At 45.9% G+C, this 16,814-nt stretch overlaps 1 protein-coding gene across 1 annotated transcript in view; it reads left to right on the top strand.

Moving 5' to 3' along the window:
- Positions 1-226: 226 nt before the first annotated feature.
- Positions 227-16,814, top strand: part of HIBADH (3-hydroxyisobutyrate dehydrogenase) — a 172,044-nt gene continuing 155,456 nt past the window's right edge. The window contains exons 1-2 of the mRNA XM_069729915.1: positions 227-380; positions 16,058-16,215. Coding sequence (XP_069586016.1) covers positions 308-380; positions 16,058-16,215 — 231 coding nt within the window. The 5' untranslated portion in view covers positions 227-307. The remainder of the gene's footprint in view (positions 381-16,057; positions 16,216-16,814) is intronic.

The raw sequence follows: 16,814 nt of genomic DNA, 5'->3' as shown, positions 1-16,814 counted from the left end.
CCCTGCTGCTGTCACACGCTGCTCTGGTCCTGGCTCAGGCGCGTCACTGTATATACAGCGCTGTAATCCCCGCCCCTTATTCTTCACTCTCAGCCAATCCCGCACTGCGCTTCGCGGGGCAGAGCCCGGCAGCTCTGTAGCTGTGCGAGCGAGGTGGGCGTGGCATCCTCCCGTCCCTTAATTGGACGTGGATACTGTACTTTGCCAGGGATTGGCTGCAGGAGGTGTCAGTCATAGGGTTCTCTGACGTCACCACAAGCGTCTTATCCAGGATCCTAGCAGTGGAGGTCAGCTGGGAGGAAGAAGCATGGCAGCTCTGTTGTGGAGGTCTGGCAGTGCCCTGCACAGCTCTATCAGCAGGCATGCCCGCCTGGCAGTGGGTAAGGCTCAGCCCGTGCTGTACATCCCCTTGTGCATTGCATTACACAGCACCATCTACGCTGCTCATGTTTCAGATGCTGTGCTTTATGTTTGCCCTCACCCCACCAGGGCACCAGGACATTGGCTCCTGTGACTTCAGCCTGTGATCACACAAGGTCACTTCATCCATTGATTCCTGGTGTTGTCAGGTGTCAGCATATCAGATCTGTGGTGCTGCTGTCACCACCGGCACAGCCCATGTATCACCGCCGGCACAGCCCATGTATCACCGCCGACGCATCCCATGTATCACCGCCGACGCATCCCATGTATCACCGCCAGCACATCCCATGTGTCACCGCCAGCACATCCCATGGATCACCGCCGACGCATCCCATGTATCCCCGCCGGCACATCCCATGTACCACCGCCAGCACATCCCATGTATCACCGCCGACGCATCCCATGTATCCCCGCCAGCACATCCCATGTATCACCGCCGGCACATCCCATGTATCACCGCCGGCACATCCCATGTATCACCGCCGGCACATCCCATGTGTCACCGCCGGCACATCCCATGTGTCACCGCCGGCACATCCCATGTGTCACCGCCGGCACATCCCATGTGTCACCGCCGGCACATCCCATGTGTCACCGCCGGCACATCCCATGTGTCACCGCCGGCACATCCCATGTGTCACCGCCGGCACATCCCATGTGTCACCGCCGGCACATCCCATGTATCACCGCCGACGCATCCCATGTATCCCCGCCAGCACATCCCATGTGTCACCGCCAGCACATCCCATGTATCACCGCCGGCACATCCCATGTATCACCGCCGGCACATCCCATGTATCACCGCCGGCACATCCCATGTATCACCGCCGGCACATCCCATGTGTCACCGCCGGCACATCCCATGTGTCACCGCCGGCACATCCCATGTATCCCCGCCGGCACATCCCATGTATCACCGCCGGCACATCCCATGTGTCACCGCCGGCACATCCCATGTGTCACCGCCGGCACATCCCATGTATCACCGCCGGCACATCCCATGTATCACCGCCGGCACATCCCATGTGTCACCGCCGGCACATCCCATGTATCACCGCCAGCACATCCCATGTATCACCGCCAGCACAGCCCATGTGTCACCGCCGCCGCATCCCATGTATCACCGCCGGCACATCCCATGTACCACCGCCAGCACATCCCATGTATCACCGCCGACGCATCCCATGTATCCCCGCCAGCACATCCCATGTATCACCGCCGGCACATCCCATGTATCACCGCCGGCACATCCCATGTGTCACCGCCGGCACATCCCATGTGTCACCGCCGGCACATCCCATGTGTCACCGCCGGCACATCCCATGTATCACCGCCAGCACATCCCATGTATCACCGCCAGCACATCCCATGTATCACCGCCAGCACAGCCCATGTGTCACCGCCGACGCATCCCATGTATCACCGCCGGCACATCCCATGTACCACCGCCGGCGCATCCCATGCGTGACCGCCGGCGCATCCCATGCGTGACCGCCGGCGCATCCCATGCGTGACCGCCGGCGCAGCCCATGCGTGACCGCCGGCATGAAGGATAGCCGTCAGGCCCTCCTCACCTGGACTTGCCATAGTTAGCCATCCTGGCTTCTTGCCCACATCATACACACTATTAAATGAAAGGCGTTGCTGGTGTCCCTCCCTCCCCGCCTCACTTCCCCTAAATTTTTAGCACAGAATTAGAGAAGCCAGGTGACTTCCATCCATAACCAGTGCTACACCGGCCTACAGGGTCTATACGGTGTCATCACTGAGGCTGCTCCATACCAGGCAGGTGCCAGCTGAGTTACACAGCCGCCATCAGCCTCTCGCATCACTAGTTGCTGCTGTCTAACTGTTCTGATGTCGCTGTCAATCACTGATAACGGTATTTACATGGTTGAATCCATTTTCTGAGTAACTGCAGGGTGCTAATGGGGTTGCAGTGGTTGCCGAGGGGCTGTGGACGGTCCCCATCTTGGTCCTCCTTCATAGTATTGCACCTTTGCAGTATGTAGGACAAGCGATCAAATGAGGTCTCCTAAGGCCAGTTTCACACGTCAGTGGCTCCGGTACGTGAGGTGACCGTTTCCTCACGTACCGGAGACACTGACTCACGTAGACACATTAAAATCATTGTGTCTCTGCACATGTCAGCGTGTTTTCAGACTGTGTGTCCGTTTGAAAAACACAGAGACATGTCAGTGCTTTTGGGAGCGCACGTATCACACGGACCCATTAAAGTCAATGGGTCCGTGTAAAACACGTACCGCACATGGATGCTGTCCGTGTGCAGTCCGTGTGCCGTGCAGGAGACAGCGCTACAGTAAGCGCTGTCCCCCCAGCTTGTGGTGCTGAAGCCCCATTCATTCCTTCTTCCCAGCAGCGTTCGCTGGAGGGAAGGAATGAAAAATACTTACCCGGCTCCCTTGGCGCTTCCTCTCAGCGTCGCAGCTCTTCCTGTATGAGTGGTCACGTGGTGCCGCTTATTACAGTGATGAATATGCGGCTCCACCTCCGCCCATATGACTGAAAACCGGTCCCGTCAAATTCAGGTGACAGGTTCCCTTTAATGGAAAGTTGGGTAGAAGTAAAATGTGTGGTAGAAAAAGGTGCACAAGCAACCAGGATAGCCGCATCCTTGAAAGGATTGTTAAGAAAAGGTCATTCAAAAGTTTGGGGGAGATTCACAAGGAGTGGACTGCTGCTGGAGTCATTGCTTCAAGAGCCACCACACACAGACGTATCCAGGACATGGGCCACAAGTGTCTCATTCCTTGTGTCAAACCATTCATGAGCAATAGACAGCGGCAGAAGTGTCTTACCTAGACCAAGGAGAAAAAGAACTGGACTGTTACTCAGCGGTCAGAGACGCTGTTTTCAGATGAAAGTAAATTTTGTATTTCATTTGGAAATCAAGGTCACAGACTCTGGAGGGAGAGTGGAAGGCCCACAATCCAATCTGCTTGAGGTCTATTGTGCAGTTTCTACAATCAGTAATGGTTTCGGGAACCATGTCATCTGCTGGTGTAGGTCCACTGTGTTTTATCAAGACCAAAGTCAGCACAGCCATCTACCAGGAAATTTTAGCGCACTTCATGCTTCCTTCTGCCGACAAGCTTTTTGGAGATGGAAATTTCATTCTCCAGCAGGACTTGGCACCTGTCCACACTGCCAAAAGTACCAATACCTGGTTTAAAAACAACAGTATCTCGGTGCCTGATTGGCCGGCAAACTCGTCTGACCTTAACCTCATAGAGATGTATGGGGTATTGTCAAGAGGAAGATGAGACACCGGACCCAACAATGCAGACGAGCTGAAGGCTGTTATCAAAGCAACCTGGGCTTCCATAACACCTCAGCAGTGCCACAGGCTGATCGCCTCCATGCCACGCTGCATTGATGCAGTGCTTGATGCAAAAGGAGCCCCGACCAAGTATTGAGTGCATTTGCTGAACATATATTTCAGTAGGCCAACATTTCGGATTTTAAAATCATTTTTTGAAGCTGGTGTTATAAAGTATTCTAATTTACTGAGATAATGGCTTTTGGGTTTTCATTGGCTGTAAGCCATAATCGTAAACACTAACAGAAATAAACACTTGAAATAGATCACTCTGTCTGTAATGACTCTATATAATATAGGATTTTCACTTTTTGTATCGAAGAATTGAAATAAATTAACTTTTTGATGATATTCTGATTTAGTGAAAAGCACCTGTATATACAGTGTCTTGCAAAAGTGTTCGGCCCCCTGGAACTTTTCAACCTTTTCCCACATATCATGCTTCAAACATAAAGATACCAAATGTAAATTTTTGGTGAAGAATCAACAACAAGTGGAACACAATTGTGAAGTTGAACAAAATTTATTGGTTATTTTAAATTTTTGTGGAAATTCAAAAACTGAAAAGTGGGGAATGCAATATTATTCGGCCCCTTTAACTTAATACTTTGTTGCGCCACCTTTTGCTGCGATTACAGCTGCAAGTCGCTTGGGGTATGTCTCTGTCAGTTTTGTACATCGAGAGACTGAAATTCTTGCCCATTCTTCCTTGGCAAACAGCTCGAGCTCAGTGAGGTTTGATGGAGATCGTTTGTGAACAGCAGTTTTCAGCTTTTTCCACAGATTCTCGATTGGATTGAGGTCTGGACTTTGACTTGGCCATTCTAACACCTGGATACGTTTATTTGTGAACCATTCCATTGTAGATTTTGCTTTGTTTGTGATCATTGTCTTGTTGGAAGACAAATGTACTTCCCAGTCTCAGGTCTTTTGCACATTCCAACAGGTTTTCTTCAAGAATGGTCCTATATTTGGCTCCATCCATCAATTTTAACCATCTTCCCTGTCCCTGCTGAAGAAAAGCCAGCCCAAACCATGATGCTGCCACCTCCATGTTTGACAGTGGGGATGGTGTGTTCAGGGTGATGAGCTGTGTTGCCTTTACGCCAAACATATCGGTTGGCATTGTTCGATTTTGGTCTCATCTGACCAGAGCCCCTTCTTCCACATGTTTGTTGTGTCTCCCAGGTGGCTTGTTGCAAACTTTAAACACCACTTTTTATGGATATCTTTGAGAAATGGCTTTCTTCTTGCCACTCTTCCATAATGGCCAGATTTGTGCAGTGTACGACTGATTGTTGACCTATGGACAGACTGTCCCACCTCAGCTGTAGATCTCTGCAGTTCATCCAGAGTGATCATGGGCCTCTTGGCTGCATCTCTGATCAGCCTTCTCCTTGTTTGAGATGAAAGTTTAGAGGGACGGCTGGGTCTTGGTAGATTAGCAGTGGTATGATACTACTTCAATTTCAATATGATGGCTTGCACAGTGCTCCTTGGGATGTTTAAAGTTTTGGAAATCATTTTGTATCCAAATCCGGCTTTAAACTTCTCCACAACAGTATCACGGACCTGCCTGATGTGTTCCTTGGTCTTCATGATGCTCTCTGTGCTTCAGACAGAACCCTGAGACTATCACAGAGCAGGTGCATTTATACGGAGACTTGATTACACACAGGTGGATTATATTTATCATCATTAGGCATTTAGCACAACATTGGATCATTCAGAGATCCACAATGAACTTCTGGAGTGAGTTTGCTGCACTGAAAGTAAAGAGGCCGAATAATATTGCACGCCCCACTTTTCAGTTTTTGAATTTCCACAAAAATTAAAATACCGTAACCAATAAATTTCGTTCAACTTCACAATTGTGTTCCACTTGTTGATTTTTTTTTTTTTTTCACCAAAAATTTACATTTGGTATTTTTGTTTGAAGCATGATATGTGGGAAAAGGTTGAAAAGTTCCAGGGAGCCGAATGCTTTCGCAAGGCACTGTATATTTTCCCACTTGCTTGTTTCCATCTATCTGCACCCCTCTTCTTTGATTGACAGCTCCTCTGGCCTCATAGAGCTAGTGAAGGGAGATGGAAACCAAGCAGGTGGGAAGGTATGTATAAATGATTGGCTCCGCCATGAAGCACCCAACTGTGCTTAATTTGAACAGTCCTTCTGTGCTGACAGTCCCTGTAGCGCACACCTACACTTGTATGAGGGCTCTGCTCCTGTATAAGCCTGCACCAAGCGGTGTACGAGCTTATAGACTTTCTATTGAGCTTTATGACATTTTATTTGTGTGCTCACACTTCCTGACCAGCGTACAGGTGTTTTCACCTATTGATGCAAGTTTTATGACCCAGTTGCCCAATGATCTCAAGGGAATTTGGGGCCCATTCAAATACTTGAAAACAGTAGCGGGGAATTCCTTCACGAACTGGTGACTGCAGCATTATGAAGAAGCATTCGCTGACTAGTTGGGCTGTGGAACCCGCCATTATCATGACTTGTGCACATTGGTCATTCCCCTAAAATACAGAGCTGCAGTGCTGTTTTCTGTATTATGCAGCCAACTGCATGGTAGATGGTGGGACGGCACACTGTGCACCCGCAGGGCTGCTGTCTGCTAGGCCGGTGCTGTATGTATATAGCGTAGTACACAGTGGACACAAATCGCACAAGTGCAGGGCACAGAATGAATGACAAGCGCCGCAGATATAGAGGACATGCACAATAACACCTTCACACCCTTGCTGTACTATTACGTCATGTGGCGGGTGTATGAAGTGGGCTGTTAATATGCAAACCTCTACTACTAACAGCAGCAGCTGCTAACCCATGAAATGCCACTGTCAATTACTGATTCTGTCCAGCATCTGTTCCATCAGACTGTTAATCCCCCGCAACGTTATCATGGGGTGCTAATAGGTTGCCTTGGCAGTGAGGATGCATACGATGGCGATACTCCTGTAAAGATTACAGCAGGCGGTGGCACCTGCTCTGTTTCATGTTCGCATGTATAATGTCCATGTAACTATTTTATTTGGTGATATACATGTATTCATTTAAAAAAAAAAAAAATCTCAAAATGGTGATCCAATAGATGCTACTGCACAGGCACCACAGGCTCAAAGACCCTGTGGCTGGTTCACCAGTAATTTTCTTGAGCCACTTTTGGTAGGTACATACTGGGAACGACCCACATTTGCTGTTTTGGAGATGCTCCGACCTAGTTGCCTGGCCATCACAATTTACACTTGGCCTTTTTTATTTTTTTGTATTTTATTTTTGGCTTTTTTTTTCGGTTTTCTGGATGAATATTGTTTTGTTTTATTAATACTTATGAACTTATTAATTATTTAATTTTTTTTTCTCTGATATCTCGTTGCAGTCGGTTATGGTTTGTCAGGGCATGGACCTTCTATAACCTATTGTTGGGCTGGAAAAAGGAATGTCCGGGGTAAAATTACTCTTCCCTTTCTAGGAGAAGACCTTTCCAGCTTGTAGTCCTCTCCTTTCTCTATTATTAGAAAACGCTCAGTCATGAAGGACTTGTAGTACATTTTCCAAAGGTGACCTGTAAGACATAAACGATAGTATCGAACGCCGGAGACAGAAACAGGATGATTACTAGAAGTTCTACTTATTTCTTATTGCTTTTCCTTGGTGCCTGCTATCTTTTTTCAGTTAACATGTTATGTATGTCTGGTCTTGAGAAGAGCATGTGACTTGGATTTTGCATGTTCATCATTCACCTTTGTACATAAGCTATATATATTGTGTGAAACCCTAAAGTCATTTTACAATTCCACATTTTTTTTTCTCAGTACTTCTGCAAGGGCCTCTGATGTGTGAAACATTGATCACGACAGTTGCTCTATATTTGTGTTTGTCGGCTTGCAGAATTCCAAAAAGCTGGCCTTTTGTCATTTATTCAACAGCGAATATGCGACAAGTTGGCTGGAACTGAAAACCTTGACTTGCCTAAAGGTCCCACTTAGCTCCGTGCCTTTCATCTATTACATTTCAATAGAAGTGAGTTGGAACCAACTTTTGTAGCTTTTTCCATTCACTTATATTGGATATTTATTCTAGGTAGTCATGCGAGTTGAATTGTTTGAAACATCACGTGGTTGAAGGTGACCATACATATTAGCTTTAAAGTCGATCAGTCCATTAGCAGTGGCCTACTAGGCAAGGAGCACAGCACTTGGAAGCTCTTTGGCCAGCTTTAGACCCTCTGTACGTCTCCAGTGCTGCAGAGGCAATGTTGTCTCATATCGAGGCAATGTTGTCTCATATCGGGGCAATGAATAGCTTGTAGACCAGTAGTTGCATAGTCATAGTGCTAGTCGGGGAAGGTTCCCAAATACGGTATATTACCTGTTCATTGCCTAGTGTCAGTAAATGTGTGACCAGTTTGGACTACTGTAACAAACAATATAGACTAATGTGTGTGTATGAAGCTATCAGCATAAACCATCAATCTACTTAACCAACCTATCTAATATGTCAGACAATCTTAAAGGGAACCTGACAGCTTTCCCAGGCCCTCCAAACCACCACCATGTATTTATTGCTATCTTTGTATCCTTCCAAAAAAAGCCTGTTTTATTGTCTTATTCATTTCTTCATATGCCCCCAAATTTTAAAACTGCATCCCCACCAGCTCTGCAAATCTTTGCCTCTCAGACAAGACGCATTAAGCGGTGTGTATGCAGCCCGGCTTCCTTCATTGGAACACTGTATGCTCAGGGAGGCAACGGTGATATATAATGCTGGTAGCCGTGAGATTAGCAGAGCCGGTGGTAACGGCAAGCTATGGCCTATGTCACAACTTCCTTGCTGGGCATGTGCAGTACGCTGATGTATACGGGACACAGGGAGGCAGAGGTGTGCACGGAGCCAGCAGGGATGACATTTTTTAGAAATCGCATTACTCGCGCCAATAGTGTGTGATAACATAATTAATGGGATGACTTAGTGCAACACGAGGGGATGAGGGAAAGGAAACACAAACGCTAAGGAAAGGGGGAGTGGAGACCCCCTAGGTGTTGTGAATTCAGCTTTTGGGCTCCTTCTGGTGGTTGTAGAGGGTAATGCAGTTGTGCCTGGACTGCAGGAGTGGACAGGTGTATCTACTAATTGCAAAACTGACTGGGGTATATAGCTTTGCTGGATCCTTTAGTCAGTGCCAGTTGTCCATTGTTCTTGAAGGATTCACTTCCCTGCTGGTCTCTCCAGTTTGCTGTGTTTTTCTACAAAGATAAGTCCTGGCTTTGTTTTTGCTGTCCACCTGCAGTGGACCTTTATAGTTCTGTGCATTTTCATGTTTTTGTCTTGTCCAGCTTGGTCTGTGAAGGATTTTTTTTGCAGCCTAGCTATTTCTCTGGAGATGCAGATATACCCCCATGTCTTTAGTCAGATGTGGTGATCCGTATTTTCTGCGGTGGATATTTTCTAGTGTTTTTATACTGACCGCATAGTACTCTGTTCTATTCTTTCTTTTTAGCTAGTATGACCTCCTATGCTAAAATCTGATTTCATTTCTGCGTATGTTTTTCCCCTCTCCTCTCACAGTCAATATTTGTGGGGGGCTATCTATCCTTTGGGGATTTTCTCTGAGGCAAGATAGGTTTCCTGTTTCTGTCTTTAGGGGTAGTTAGATCTTAGGCTGTGTCGAGGGGTCTAGGGAGTGCTAGGTACCCCCCACGGCTACTTTTAGTTGCGCTGCTAGGTTCAGGGTTTGCGGTCAGTACAGGGACCACCTTCTCCAGACTACGTCTCATGCTGCTCCAAGGCCACCAGATCATAACACCTAGGCACCTAAATAACAAGCTATCTCCCCTACCGTCCCTATATTGGTTCCACACCAATTGCTGAGCAGGAACATAAGCCCTGTATATCCCTAATAGGGAAGGCGGGGGATGAGTGCTGGTCAATCCCCACTGTAAATTAAAGAGACAAACGAGGGAAACAACTTATCTTGAGCAGACTCAGAGAGGTAACAACAACGTCCTCCAACAGCACCAGAAAGAAAGTAAGCTGTTGTGAATTCTGTGGCCAAGCTCCCTCCTGTGGTCGAGAGTGGTACTTCGGCTGGTTCTGTCTATGAGCTTCCTTTGGTGGATGAGAGTGGTACTGCGGCTTCTGAGTTTCCTTCCTCAGGTGATGAGGTTAAGTCGTTAGGTGCTGCTCTATTTAACTCCACCTGGTGGTTTGATCCTGGCCTCCAGTCAATGTTCTAGTATTGGTCTTGCTTCCTCCTGGATCGTTCCTGTGGCCTGTCTATCCTGCATAAGCTAAGTTTTGCTTGTGTTATTTTTGTTTGCTATTTTTTCTGTCCAGCTTGCTATATTGGTTTTTCTTGCTTGCTGGAAGCTCTGAGACGCAGAGGGAGCACCTCCGTACCGTTAGTCGGTGCGGAGGGTCTTTTTGCCCCTCTGCGTGGTTGTTTGTAGGTTTTTGTGTTGACCGCAAAGCTATCTTTCCTTTCCTCGGTCTGTTCAGTAAGTCGGGCCTCACTTTGCTAAATCTATTTCATCTCTGTGTTTGTATTTTCATCTTACTCACAGTCATTATATGTGGGGGGCTGCCTTTTCCTTTGGGGAATTTCTCTGAGGCAAGGTAGGCTTATTTTTCTATCTTCAGGGCTAGTTAGTTTCTCAGGCTGTGCCGAGTTGCATAGGGAGCGTTAGGCGCAATCCACGGCTACCTCTAGTGTGGTGTGATAGGATTAGGGATTGCGGTCAGCAGAGTTCCCACTTCTCAGAGCTCGTCCTTTGTTTTTGGTAATTGTCAGGTCACTTTGTGTGCTCTGAACTTCAATGTCCATTGTGGTTCTGAATTACCTGTTCATAACAGTAAGCCTACTGCTATAGCTCCAAGCCTTCACAAGGGAAAATGTGACTATCACCGGTGGCTCCCTGAAGCAGACTGAGAGTCTATAAATACCCAGGTCCAGGTGTGTCAATTATAGTTGGAGGGTGGTTGTCACTGGGTCCAAAAATCAGAAGGATTAAGAAGATGTCTGCAAATCCAAATGCAGAGACCTTCTGCAGCCAGATGCAGAGCAACTGTCTGTAGCATCTGATACACCCGTGACACTATTCTTGGGAAAACACCCCCACAACTAGTCAGCCACTAGTTAGCATATCGCTACCAGAATTATAGAATTGTTTTTGGCATATGCAGCCATCAATAAGACAATAAAAAGTGATTGTTTGATAAGGTATAAAGATATGAAATACACAGTGGCAGTTTGGGGAACTTGGGGAAGATGTCAGCTATCCTTTAACAATACAATGTCCTCTTTCTGAGGTCACAGATCAGTGGGGGTCTGTGAGCTAGGAAAGAAGATGCGAGCTAAAAGTCTATATTCTTACCACTGTGGATCCCTACTCAAATCCAGACAATGGGTTTAAGTCCAGCACCAAGACGGTTAGAATCTTAATTGCACAATATTACAAATTATTTTAATGAGCAGAAATAAAGATTGAGCTTTAAAGTTCTTGGTGTATAGTCCTGGGTGTTAACAGTGTCGGACTGGGGTGTCTGGGGCCAACAGGAGGAATTGACCCTAGGGGCCCACCCTACAGCTATATGCAAATACCTGTTAGCCATTCTCCCCGATTATAGTGGAGCATCGACTGTAAAACACGGGTGGCTCCTGCACATCTACTGTGCACACGCTATAACTGGGATGTACAATAATAGTACTTTGCATTAAAGTGGTTCTTTGGTTCAAAATACACCAATCCATGGCCTCTACAGGATACGTGATAACTTATTGATTGTTTGGGTCCATGCATTGGAAACCGATCGGAAGAATGGGGAACTTTTATCCCTGACAGGACACTTTATCCCCATTTTAAAATGCAGCGGCAGGTGAGATGTCTGACCCCAACTCCATTCATTCTCTTTGGGGCTTCCAGAAAAAAACAAACGTAGCGCTCCCAGTCACTAAGGGAATGAATAGATCAGTGGTGAAGTCATACATGCTTCTTCAGTGTAATGGGGATGAAAGCTCCACATTCTGACGATCGGTGCGGGTCCCAGCAGTTGGACCCCCTCCAATCAATAAGTTGTCACTTGTCCTGTGGAAAGGTGATTACTTGTTTTCATCAGAGAACATCTCTGCCGCTGTGTGCCAAGTATCTAATCTCTAATGGAAATAAAGAATCTTCTAATTAATATCAGAGAGAACAAATGACCGCCATACACAACACAATCCACTATAGTAAGACCAATAATACCACACACGGGAGAAAAACATGTTACCAGCATATCGCAACCAAATAATTCCACATACAAGGGAGAAATACCACCACACCATGTCCAGACCATATATTACCACCACATAGTGAATGGATAATGTCACATACAAGGGGCAAACACCGTGACCAGACCATGTAGGGAACTAATAATACCACATACAGGGATAAATACCACCACACCATGACCACTTATTACAACACATAGATGGAATACTAAAATACTGATCGTTAATAAAAACACAATACGACACTGTTATTGCCACCGGTTACATTATACACAGAGATCTGTATATAAAATACAGGTAATAGTGATCCCTGGTCACATTATACACAGGAGTAGACCGATTCTAACGCATCGGGCATTCTAGAATATGTATGTAGTTTATTTATGAAGATTTTAGAATACATTGAATACACAGGATTCGGCCGGCCGCGACCAATTAGCGAAGCGTGGTTCAAATCCCGCGCCAATTCTGATTCCCGCGCCTGTCACTGATTGTTCGCGGCAGCCCACGTAGTATATAGCACAGCCCACGTAGTATATAGCACAGCCCACGGAGTATATAGCACAGCCCACATAGCATATAACACAGCCACGTAGTATATAACAGCCCACGCACGCAGTGTATAGCACAGGCCACGTAGCACAGCCCACGTAGGTATATTGCCCAGCCCACGTATATTTCACAGCCCACGTAGTATATAGCAATGTGGGCATCATATCCCTGTTAAAAAAAAGAATTAAAATTAGTTATATACTCCTCTTCCCTTGGCCCCCGGATCCAAGCGGTTACCGACACTCCTCGCGCGCTCCGGTCTGAAGAGTGCATTGCGGTCTCGTGAGACCGCTACGTCATCATCTCGCAAGATCGCAATGCATGGAGCGGTCACCGGAGAGTCGCGAGGCGTGGGAAAGGCGTGTTCTGGATCCGTGGGGCCAACCGACGGTGAGTATATAACGATTTTTTTATTTTTTTAACATTCGATCTTTTTACTATTGATTCTGCATAGGCAGCATGAATTGTAAAAAGTTGGTCACACGTGGTTAATAGCAGCGTTATTGGAGTGCATTACACCGCGGCATAACGCAGTCCATTAGCGCTGCCATTAACCCTGTGTGAGCGCTGCCTGGAGGGAAGTACGGAGCGGGCAATGACTGCGGGGAGTAAGGAGCGGCCATTTTGCCGCCGGACTGTGCCCATCGTTGGATTTCCATGACAGACAGAGGCCGCGACCAATGAATATCCGTGACAGACAGACAGAAGGACAGACAGAAAGACGGAAGTAACCCTTAGACAATTGTATAAAAATAAAAAAAATTATATATATATATATATATATATATATATATATATATATATATATATATATATATATAATTTTGGACACACCTTCTCATTTAAAGATTTCTCTGTATTTTCATGATGATGAAAATTGTACATTCACACTGAAGGCATCAAAACTATGAATTAACACCTGTGGAATTATATACTTAAGAAAAAAGTGTGAAACAGCTAGAATTATGTCTGATATTCTAGGTTCTTCAAAGTAGCCACCTTTTGCTTCACCTTTCTTCTTCATTTAGCACAGACCGCCATCACTTCTTCCAGTCGGAACTCATCTCTACAAAAAATAGCGCAGTTATTAATAGCTGGTTGCTTTTAGAGCACATTCCCTGACTTATACACTGTGCCAGATGAAGAAAAAGATGTGACATAGTGCTTCTCTGCACAATAACAGGACCTCCCGTTTGTTCCCCCATGGAAAACCATTTTCTATCAAGTAAATTAGATTGCAGCAGTAATTATGTACCCCACTTGCCACCATTAATTTATGTTCCTCATTTTGGCCTCCATACAGTAATAAAGTCCCTCAACCTGGCCCCTTTAATAAGTGCCCCCCTCATCCTGGGACCCTATGTTGCCCCATATAGATTACCCTTGTTCTGGGCCCGCATCAACAGAAAAAGTTTCTGATTAACCGACCTGCGCTCCCAGCGCCGTGCGGCGTTCTCTTCCTTCAGGTCGGCAACCAACACGAGCAAACGTATCATAGGTTGTTGGCTGACTTCAGTGCGCCTATCGCAGGCGGAGTATAACAGTGACGTTATATGCTGGCGATGCCACTGTCATGTGCCATTTGCGACAGGCGCACTGAACATCAGCCGGCAGCGGCCATGTTAACTATTGTAGTGCAGACTTTCTGCACCGAAATACATTTCAACTGAATGTGCGTCCTTGGACTCACATGCAGTTGAAACTTGTGAGCCCCCCTCTACATCTTGCTCAAGAGCCTGCCGAGGACCCGGGGCCCATCAGAGAATTGTCTGGTGCTACAGTCTGACCCTGGGTGTTAATAAATCAGTCATGTGCTCTATGGGTTAATGTTTCTTCTTGTGGAGAGTGACATCCCTGATAGAGATGAGCAAACCCGAACAGTAAAGTTCGGCGTCCGTACCAACCACCTACTGTTCGGGCATGGACACTGAACACAGACTTCACCAGGAAGTCCGTGTTACTGTTTGGGTTCGGCTGCCTGAACACCGGGTTTTTGTCGCGCTGTCATGTGCATGGCAGTGTGGCAAACACTGCTTCTGATCGGCGGTGAAATCATCCCCGCCAGTCAGAGAGCGCGGTTCCCACGCTGTCCAAAGACAACGTGAGTGCTCCGCTGTGATCGGAGGTATTAAGTTTATCTCCGGTCACTGGTGTCAACGCCTGGGACTACTACTCGTACTAATCATCTGACACCTGCTGCCGCTAATAACAGCGAGAGCAGGAGTGGCTGATGGGAGCATCACGCGCTGTAAATACATTTTTTTAAAAATGGCGTAAGTTCCCCCCTATTGTTTGATAACCAGCTAGGCAAAACTCACAGCTGGGGGCTGCAACCCTCAGCTGTCAGCTTCAACAAGGCTGGTTATTAAGAATAGAGGGGTCCCCACTCTGTTTTTTTCAATTTTGACAACCAGCCTTGCTAAAGCAGACAGCTGGGGGCTGGTATTCTTAGGCTGGTAAGGGGCCATGGATATTGCCCCCCCAGCCTAAAAATAGCAGCCCACAGCTGCCCAAAAAGGCACATCTATTAGATGCGCCAATTCTGGCGCTTTGCCTGGCTCTTCCCAGTTGTAGCGGTGGTAAGTGGAGTTCTTATTTGTGTGGTTGATGTCAACCTTTGTATTGTCAGGTGACATCAAGCCCACAGATTAATAATGGAGAGATGGCTATAAGACACCTCTCCATTACTAATCCTATAGTTATATGGTAAATAAAGGACTATATTCTGGCTGTGTCTTTATTAGAAATAAAACAAAACACAGTTTTCCATAACAAACACAGTTATACTCGCCTAATTCCACCGAAGCCCTCGATCTCCTGTAATGAACCAAAAATGAAAAAACAACAATTTCCTTCGCCTCTGCCGTTCTGTTCCATGCCATAATCCATGTCTGGGGAAAAAAAAAACAGTTTTCAACCTAGACGGTGCTAAGATGCGACAGTCCAGGCTGAGAACCACTGGGAAATGAACGGCTGCGTTCCCTGTTGGGCTGAACTGCCATGACCTTGGTGAGATTACCGCTAGCTAGATTGTATGAGGCTCTTGGAGCCACTGAGCTTATTAATTGGAAAACCTCTTGAAAGACCACCTGGAACACAAATCAATGCTGTATGACAAAAACTCCACACTTTGGTCATATTTTCAGACTTGAATTGTGCTCTAGTTCTAGCATCTTAGGCCCTTCACATAGAGGCACGTCTAGAAGTGTTTTGGTAGCATTATCCATATTATGCAGATGGAACATTTCTCTTGAGTGACAGCAATATAATGGTGAAAGCCATCAACATTTGCCAGACTTGTCACCTGAATACAGACCGCTGTTTTCCATGAACCGTATTCTGTGTAATCACAGATTATCCGGAATATCCGGAAAAAAAAACGTGCCCTGAACTGGAGTTCCCTAGGCTTCATCTGAGCAATTACACAATATGAATCTCTGATCGATTTCTTCTCTTCTATCAGTATCCAGGTCCATGGCATCTAAAACCTCTGTCGGATTTATCGGACTAGGGAACATGGGCAATCCAATGGCAAAAAACCTCTTGAAACATGGTTACCCTGTTATTGCATATGATGTTTTCCCAGAAGCCTGCAAAGAATTCCAAGATTCTGGTGCACAGGTATAGTCTTGTATATTATTTTATGTCGTTAGTTTGTAATGTACTTGGTCAGTATGTGATCAGCTCCATACAAATAGTTAAATTCAATGTGGAATAGAAAAAAAATGGACCATTCATGGATTTCTTCAATAAAAGTTCTTTTTTTTTTTTAATTGGGTTTTCGAATTCTGTGTTCTGGAACTGGACAGAACTTCTTCAGACTTCATATAGTTTTATCTGAGTCTTAAACGTGTCATTTTAAAGCACAACCCAAATAATTAAAAGTTTTTTTTTTTTTTTTTAAAGAAATGTTAGGATATTATTCTTAATGACTGTCATGTATGGTTCGTTTTTGCTTCCATGTAGAATTAATCTGCTGGAACCGGTTGAAGCTCATATGTATCTCAGGAATCATAGCTGTAGTCTCCATTACAAAATGGCTACTGTCAGTTCAACAAGCTTAGCATAAATCAATATTATATGTGAATATAAAAAATGTGATATCTTTGATCAGATAATTCTGCTGCTTTCCCCACTTATGAGCCACTTCTTCCACAACACATCACCAAAACTTGCCTCTTGAACTCATTATCTCCTTAGGGGGAAAAACGTTCAAATTC

The sequence above is a fragment of the Ranitomeya imitator genome, chromosome 6 (assembly GCF_032444005.1).
Source record: "Ranitomeya imitator isolate aRanImi1 chromosome 6, aRanImi1.pri, whole genome shotgun sequence".
Classification (NCBI taxonomy): Eukaryota; Metazoa; Chordata; class Amphibia; order Anura; family Dendrobatidae; genus Ranitomeya; species Ranitomeya imitator.
The sequence above is the reverse complement of the archived record's forward strand: the minus strand, read 5'-3'. Positions and strand labels throughout refer to the sequence as shown.